General features: G+C 54.5%; 1 protein-coding gene across 1 annotated transcript; it reads right to left on the minus strand.

Annotated features, from left to right (window-relative positions):
• Positions 1 to 231: 231 nt before the first annotated feature.
• Positions 232 to 7173, minus strand: LOC117727718 (solute carrier family 23 member 1-like). The gene is made up of 12 exons (XM_034528146.1): positions 7126 to 7173; positions 3669 to 3803; positions 3199 to 3356; positions 2369 to 2528; positions 2117 to 2298; positions 1894 to 2014; positions 1628 to 1784; positions 1285 to 1538; positions 1038 to 1202; positions 840 to 948; positions 588 to 683; positions 232 to 503 (listed from the first exon to the last, which is right to left on the minus strand). Exons 1-12 carry the CDS (start codon positions 7171 to 7173, stop codon positions 232 to 234), a joined length of 1857 nt encoding a protein of 618 aa, XP_034384037.1.
• Between the last annotated feature and the right edge of the window lie 1769 nt (positions 7174 to 8942).

Below are 8942 nucleotides of genomic sequence, written 5' to 3' on the forward strand. Positions count from 1 at the left end.
TCACTGTTCATCAGCCATAAAGCAATAATTGACCTTAAAATACCGAGGCCATGACCTCATGTGCCCTGGAGAGAAAGGCAGAACTCAAGTGAGTACAGAGCCAAGTAGCTTTTTAGGTGATTTGTTCTCTTTGCAATAGAGTTTTTAGTGTTTATTTGTACAGGACATATTAAAAATGGTAACAGCGTGAATACACATCATTCTATGACACCGCCTCTATACGGGCAGACCTTATAGAGCGAGTTCATCCGTGACCCCCGTGCTTCTGAGCGTCTCCTCGCTCCCCCGCCGGCCCCGTGGCGCGTCCTGGTCCTCCGACCCGTCCCTGGATCCGGGGCCCTCCTTCCACGGGCAGAAAGGGACGTAGCGAACCCAGGACCGGGACGAGAGGCGAGAGGTGATGCCAAAGGGGAGGTCGTACACCTCTTCGGTTCCCGCGGCGTAGATGGAGTCCTCCGGATCCATTTTGACCCAGGCTAAGAGGCCACGCTCACGTTTGGTCCCTTAGACGGGAGAACAAGATTATTAGACGACACATATAGTTTACATGCTATTCGATTAAATAACAATCTTCCACTTCAGCTTACCGGGAATCGTGTTATCCAGGAAGAAGCCGAGAACCCCTCCCACGAACATATTCGTGGTCAATAAAATGCGTAACACTTGGTCGACCTCTTTAACACCTGAGTTACCCACCAAGGGCAAGAGAGAGAGAGAGAGAGAGAGAGAGAGAGAGAGAGAGAGAGACATCCAATAGTCACAATGCTTTCAGAGTGATATGCATCGCTTGTAATACAATTAAATGTTTAATAATGGTGATGACACATCCTGTTCAATACCTGTTTGTAATAAATCCGGATTCTTCATTATAAAGTTGGGAATGACGAGTGCAGAAAACATGGAAAAACCAAACACAAATATATTCCTGGAGGAATTCATGTCTGTGGACTGTAAAAAAAAAAAAAAAAAAGGCACGCGTCAGCAAAATCCTGAACCTGTGGCCAAAAGCGTGGCTCCACGTCAAAGTCATATATCACCTGCAGGTTCGAAACCCCCGCTGCGGTTATGACTCCAAACATGATCAGGAACATCCCTCCCATCACGGGGGTGGGGATGGTGGTGAAGACGGCTCCGATTTTACCCAGCATGCCCATTAAAACCATGAAGACTCCGCTCGCCAGGATCACCGCCCGGCTGCCCACCTGCAGGCGCACGAACAAGTGAAACACGAGCGTTTCCTTAGTCAGCTATGAAGTCGTGGACGTCGACGCCTCCTCTCCTCACCTTGGTGATCCCCAGGGCCGCCACGTTCTCACTAAAGGACGTCGTCCCGTTGCCGGTGCCGAAGGCCCCCGCCAACAAACTGCCGAGCCCTTCGACACCGACGCCCCGGCTGATGGCGTGCTTGGGGGGAGGCGGGGCCCCCGACAGCCTGGCGCACGCGTGGTAGTCGCCCACCGACTCGGCCATGGAGCATACGATCCCCGCCATCATCCCGAACACGCCCGCCAGGCTCACAGCCGGCATGCCCCACTGACCTATCCAATAAATCACAGTGGTTATTGAATAGCCTATAAACACTCCAAGACGCATGAAGGTATGTTCATAGTGGGTCTTGTGGACCGACCGGGGTACGGTAATGTGAACCAGGGCGCCCGGCTCAGCACGTCTCCCTTCACATCGGTGCGGGCCAGGTGGCCGTACTGGGCTGGATCGGACGGTAGGACGTCGGTGATGGTGAGCAGGTAGCAGACAAACCACGACAGCGCAATGCCCAGCAGGATCTAATAAGATATTTCAAAGTAAATGGTTTAAAATACATATTGTATGCGTGCAACAGTATTTTATTTAACAGTATCTGAGTGTGTTGTGTTGGCTCTCCAGAGAACCTACGGGCATTATCTGGAAGATGTATAACTTGGAGGTGTGCAGTCTCTTGGCTCTGCTGTAGGCAGGAACAGGGACCGGGATGCGGCGGAGGTACTGCGAGAACAGGATGATCAGAACCGTGGTCCTGTGGTGCGCGAGGAGAGCTGTGATGAGCGCCGTGGGGGCCGATACAGGCAAAGCGATGACACGTTTTTTTTTGTTGCCGACGCGGCGAGCGCTTACGTACATAGCAGAGATGCCCCAGTGGCTGCCGACCTTGGCGCCGACCGAATCGTACAGCGACAGGCCGATGAGCGACACGGTGGGGGCGATGGTTAAGGGGCCGACGAAGCGCATGAGGAAGCCGATGAGGCCCGAGAAACCCACCAGGATCTGGAGCAGAGAGGCCGCCATGATGGAGCCCTGCAGCTGTGGACAGCAGCACGATAATCAAGATCATCTCTCTCTCTCTCTCTCTCTCTTTCTCTCTCTCTCTCACCGTTCTTATGCGGGTCTGCCACACTTCTATGAAGAGAGGCGAGGAGGTGTTGACCAGACTGGCGTTCTGGGTCCAAGCTGGGCACCTCCACTCTGGCATGGACAACATGGCCATGGAAGGGGTCAACAAAGCAAAGGTGCCCCCTTGGAGGATGGGAAGCCTGCAAGGGGGACGTGAGCATAAAGGACAAAAATACAAATCATTTCACGTCTACTAATGTTTAAGACTACAACGCAGTTCAGCTTGCTGCTGGTTAGCTTGCATTAAATGGACTTTTTCTTTTTTCTTTTGGTATTGAATCCATTTTTTGTAAACGTTTACATCACATAACAAAGTCTTCTACAAGGTATTAAGGTGCAAACATAAGCATTCTAACATCGGCCTTTCAGGTATTTGGTCCAACTGAACAGCAGAGTTACATATTGAACACGATCAATAACAATCTGACATGATCTTCACACATCGTAGGCAAAAATTCATGTTCGTTAACGAGAGCAAAAAAATTCAGCACGGACAATCCTTGATGGATCCAGCCTTATTAATGTTGCTCTAAGAGTGCATCTATTTTCTGTGTTGCCCGTGCATGAACACAATGACCGGAGGTGCTGTGGTTTAGCTTTATTTTGGTCTCCAGAGAATATCCCTCTATTTCTCCACCAGCTAACTTACTGTCTGCTAATTCAACTTATCTGTTCGTCTGCGCCACATTTAGTGCTGGGCAGGCAGCACACAACAGGAAGTTGACCAGAGATGTTTCTTTGCCCAAAAACAGCTAATTGCTGCATACTTAAAATGGTGCAAAAGTGTGTTTGTCACACCGTCATTCTGACCTGACGCCGAAGGTGACCTGCAGCAAGGTGATCAGGCCACTGGCGAAGAAAGTGGTGTTGAGGAGCTGACTCTGGGTCAGGCTGTCGTGCTGCAGGCACAGGCCCTCCGAGAGAATGAGGGGGATGGAGGTCATCGCACCGAATGACGTCAGGTAATGCTGCACAGGAGAGGAATGAGAAGACGCACGCAGCGCGTCACCTTCTCTCTCTGGGTCGATAACGACAATGAACAACATGCATTTAGTGTAATTGACAGCTAGAATATGCAGTTAAAGGGACAGGCCAAAAACAGTCCAGTCACAGCGGTACACCTGATTTCACAACTACGCCACCGTTAATCATAAGTGTGTTTTAGGACGCCTTATAGCCCATTTTGTGTCAGGGTGCACCTTTCTAGTTAACCCCAATGGGGGTTTCCAACGACAACAAAGACATTCACAAGACTTTCCAAGGGGAACGTTGCCACCCACCTGAATGGCCAGGAACATGCAAAGGTACCACGGGGGAACGTCAGTCACGCAATAGGTCGGTTTATTTCGATGCTCCTCGGAGTCGCAGCTGCTCCCGCGCGTCCCTTCTCCTCTTTGTTGATCGTTGACGTCCATCTGCAGCACCAACGTGTAAAAAAAAAGTCCAAACACTTGGGATGATGTAGTTAAAACAGATGGACACGTTACATGTGTAAAAGTTACAAGATAATTAATGTGAAAAAATAATGCAATTACGAAGACAGTGATTGGTCAAAAGCTGGAGCTCACGCCCTCGGGCCCTCAGGCCCTCAGGCCGCCCTCACGCCCTCAGGCCCTCACGCCCTAACGCCGCCCTCACGCCCTCAGGCCCTCACGCCCTCAGGCCCTCACGCCGCCCTCACGCCGCCCTCACACCCTCACGCCCTCACGCCCTCACGCCCTCAGGCCCTCACGCCCTAACGCCGCCCTCACGCCCTCAGGCCCTCACGCCCTCAGGCCCTCACGCCGCCCTCACGCCCTCACGCCCTCACGCCCTCACGCCCTCAGGCCCTCAGGCCCTCAGGCCCTCACGCCCACAGGCCCTCAGGCCGCCCTCACGCCCTCAGGCCCTCACGCCCTCACGCCGCCCTCACGCCCTCACGCCGCCCTCAGGCCCTCACGCCCTCACGCCGCCCTCAGGCTCTCACGCCCTCACGCCCTCACGCCGCCCTCAGGCCCTCACGCCCTCACGCCCTCACGCCCTCAGGCCCTCAGGCCCTCAGGCCCTCACGCCCTCACGCCCTCACGCCCTCACGCCGCCCTCAGGCCCTCACGCCCTCACGCCCTCACGCCGCCCTCAGGCCCTCAGGCCCTCACGCCGCCCTCACGCCCTCACGCCCTCACGCCGCCCTCACGCCCTCAGGCCCTCACGCCCTCAGGCCCTCAGGCCCTCAGGCCCTCACGCCCTCACGCCGCCCTCACGCCCTCAGGCCCTCACGCCCTCAGGCCCTCAGGCCCTCACGCCCTCACGCCCTCACGCCGCCCTCAGGCCCTCACGCCCTCACGCCCTCACGCCGCCCTCAGGCCCTCACGCCCTCACGCCCTCACGCGGCCCTCAGGCCCTCACGCCGCCCTCACGCCCTCACGCCCTCACGCCCTCACGCCCTCACGCCGCCCTCACGCCCTCAGGCCCTCACGCCCTCAGGCCCTCAGGCCCTCACGCCCTCACGCCCTCACGCCCTCAGGCCCTCACGCCCTCACGCCCTCACGCCCTCACGCCGCCCTCAGGCCGCCCTCAGGCCCTCACGCCCTCACGCCCTCACGCCGCCCTCAGGCCCTCAGGCCCTCACGCCGCCCTCACGCCCTCACGCCCTCACGCCCTCACGCCCTCAGGCCCTCACGCCCTCAGGCCCTCAGGCCCTCACGCCCTCACGCCCTCACGCCGCCCTCAGGCCCTCACGCCCTCACGCCCTCACGCCGCCCTCAGGCCCTCACGCCCTCACGCCCTCACGCCGCCCTCAGGCCCTCAGGCCCTCACGCCGCCCTCACGCCCTCACGCCCTCACGCCGCCCTCAGGCCCTCACGCCCTCACGCCCTCACGCCGCCCTCAGGCCCTCAGGCCCTCACGCCGCCCTCACGCCCTCACGCCCTCACGCCCTCACGCCCTCACGCCGCCCTCACGCCCTCAGGCCCTCACGCCCTCAGGCCCTCAGGCCCTCACGCCCTCACGCCCTCACGCCGCCCTCAGGCCCTCACGCCCTCACGCCGCCCTCAGGCCCTCACGCCCTCACGCCCTCACGCCGCCCTCAGGCCCTCAGGCCCTCACGCCGCCCTCACGCCCTCACGCCCTCACGCCCTCACGCCGCCCTCACGCCCTCAGGCCCTCACGCCCTCAGGCCCTCAGGCCCTCACGCCCTCACGCCCTCACGCCGCCCTCACGCCCTCACGCCCTCACGCCGCCCTCAGGCCCTCACGCCGCCCTCAGGCCCTCACGCCCTCACGCCGCCCTCAGGCCCTCACGCCGCCCTCACGCCCTCACGCCCTCACGCCGCCCTCAGGCCCTCACGCCGCCCTCAGGCCCTCACGCCCTCACGCCGCCCTCAGGCCCTCACGCAGCCCTCACGCCGCCCTCACGCCGCCCTCACGCCGCCCTCACGCCGCCCTCACGCCGCCCTCACGCCGCCCTCACGCCCTCAGGCCCTCACGCCCTCAGGCCCTCACGCCCTCACGCCGCCCTCACGCCGCCCTCACGCCGCCCTCACGCCGCCCTCACGCCCTCAGGCCCTCAGGCCCTCACACCCTCAGGCCCTCAGGCCCTCACGCCCTCAGGCCCTCACGCCCTCACGCCCTCAGGCCCTCACGCCCTCAGGCCCTCACGCCCTCAGGCCCTCAGGCCGCCCTCACGCCCTCACGCCCTCACGCCCTCACGCCGCCCTCACGCCGCCCTCACGCCGCCCTCACGCCGCCCTCAGGCCGCCCTCAGGCCGCCCTCACGCCCTCAGGCCCTCAGGCCCTCAGGCCCTCAGGCCCTCACGCCCTCAGGCCCTCACGCCCTCAGGCCCTCAGGCCCTCACGCCCTCAGGCCCTCACGCCCTCACGCCCCTCAGGCCCTCACGCCCTAACCCTAACCCTAACCCTAACCCCCTAACCCTAACCCTAGGCCCTCACGCCCTCACGCCCTCACGCCCTCACGCCCTCACGCCCTCAGGCCCTCACGCCCTCACGCCCTCACGCCCTCACGCCCTCAGGCCCTCACGCCCTCACGCCCTCACGCCCTCACGCCCTTGCAGCTAGTCTGCTTGTTTTGTGTACTTTTTATTTGTATTTTAAGTGCATACATCAGATGCTCTTACAAAGTACGTAGCACGCAGTATGCATTCAATTGGAACATATTATATCCCATACTCCAGTTGCTTGTAGATGGTAGAACGATGCCGCGTACATCTATACACGTATTTATTTACACTGTACCTTTCATGAATCCTTAAATCTTTATAATTTCTATGGAATAGCTTTTCAACCATACATTTTACAATAATAGTGTCGTTTAAACCAAAAAAATATGTTACATATTAGATTAGATTATTTTTTACTTTATTCATCCCCAGGGAGAAATTACTTGAAGCAGTAGCAAAACTTTTTTTACAAATATACAATGAAATAAAATAAAATACAAATAAAATAGCAGGGCATATTACATTTAAGAATTTAAATAAAAATAAAGGAAATGAAAATGTAAAAAATAAAATAAAAAGTAAAGTGTATACAATGTATCTAAAGTATAAAATGACAGCGGTGCAAGGTTTATTGATATATCAATTATCTTGAAATCATTTGTATAACCATGTATAGTAGGACTATCTTTATTTTAACCTGGTTAAAAGTTAGAGTAAAGTAAAAGCAGTATTTCTCTGTTTAAAAAGAATACATAAAATGCCAACACAACGCATATTTAACACGAATAAGTCATGGTACTTACATCAAATTCAAGATCGTTGGGTCCTTTACTTCCCTTCCCTGAAGCCATCGCGACTTCACTACAAGGTTTTTGGGCTTCTCGAGGTGGAGTTCTTCTAAAAAAGACAAACAACCAGAGAGCCCAAAATACAGTTGAACACATTTAATACAGTGTGTGTTTAGGGGGACAAAGTTCAGCTCTCTTATCAGGTACATATAATATGTTATTTATTACTTCCCACAGTGTTTAGGTTTGATTTGAAGCTGTAAAGAAGCTTTTCAGTTCAGTCAGGAACGTGAGTGACAGACATTTATCTGCAGATCGCTCACGCGCGCTCACTCGTTATTTCCTTGCTTCTGGGCTGTCAATCATCATATCAGCTGTTTAGATCAGCTGGTGTCCTTTATCCAATAAGCAAACAACAAAACAATGACATCGTGGCCCATCGTCTTGCTGCTGTATCTCAGACGGCACTCGATTACAAATCTCCCCGTAGAGTCTTAAAGAGACTTTATCGTCACATATCATCTGTTAATAATGAACAATGATCTTTTCTTCATCTGACTCGTCTCCCCCTGATTGAACCGACATTTATAAGAATGGATAAATGGATTTTTCTTACCTTTTAAGTTACTTAGAGAAATGTCAATTAATTAAATAAAGTTGACATAATTGGGGAGAAGGTTAGAGAAAGAGATGTCAGGCCTTTCAAAGAGAGAGGGGGGCATGTGGAGAATTGATATCGTCGCTCCGTGTGATGCTGATAAATGTGACGAGGCATCTCTGGAAAATTATTATGCTTGCAATTATAGTTCCAAGTGTAGCGCTTCCCCTCCTCACTCGTCTTTGAGTACCAGAGTGTTGAGATCACAGTCGCCCATGTTCGGTGGCACCCTTAAGGCTCCCGGCCCCCCCCCCCCCCCCCCCCCCCCCCAATCAATGACACCAGAAACAGTTTCTCAGGCTTGAACCAGGCACTTTGAGATACTCTTTTTTATATTAATAATAATAATGATGATGCTAATGTATGCAGTTGGGCTCCACGCTAAAATATGCTCTTTGCAGAACACCAAACTTGAATGCCATCGGCTGCGATGTAGCACGTCATTAAGTAATACCGCTTTATCATTTTTTTGTGACTTATAACCAGGCAAGTTTTTCAATTTAGAGAAGCAACTTTATGGAGAGATGGTGTCTTCTGGTTTGAGCTCTCGCCCCATTAGAGCACAGAAGCGTAGCGCGAGAGTTATTTATCTTTGTTCTGTCGGGTAAACTGCTCCCGCTAATGCAAACTGTACACGGAGGGAAAAAAGAAATATTACTGCCACAAAGTGACCCCGGGAGCGCTGACACAGACTGGATCACGCTGCTAGATCTTCTTGCACATCATCCTGCACACTGTGTACGGACTAATTGAGACGCATCCTGACAGGGGGAAGGAGGAGATGTAGTCACACGGGGGGGGGGGGGGGGGGGGGGGGGGGGTTGAAAGCTGCAAAGAACATTCAGTCAACAGACGTCACGACGCATAAAGTGTTTGTTCGCGCGGCAGAGAATCCGTCGTGCACGAGACAACGGCACTCAGATTTTAGTTGCATCACTTGCAGGAAGAACCAGCGTATAAACGAGACGTAGCTCAAACATTCAAACGCATGTGAGATAAACCCTTTTTTTAAATTATAGTAATAAATGACTCTCAAAATGTTTTTTTTTAAAAAAGGAGCAGTCTGTGGGATTCAGTGACATCTAGTGGTGAGGTTGCGCATTGCATCCGACTGAAGAGCCTCAAGGTAAACCACAGACTTTGGATAAGAGGTGGGCGGAGCCATCGTGGTTTG

This window comes from Cyclopterus lumpus, chromosome 24, assembly GCF_009769545.1.
Source record: "Cyclopterus lumpus isolate fCycLum1 chromosome 24, fCycLum1.pri, whole genome shotgun sequence".
In the NCBI taxonomy this organism is placed as follows: domain Eukaryota; kingdom Metazoa; phylum Chordata; class Actinopteri; order Perciformes; family Cyclopteridae; genus Cyclopterus; species Cyclopterus lumpus.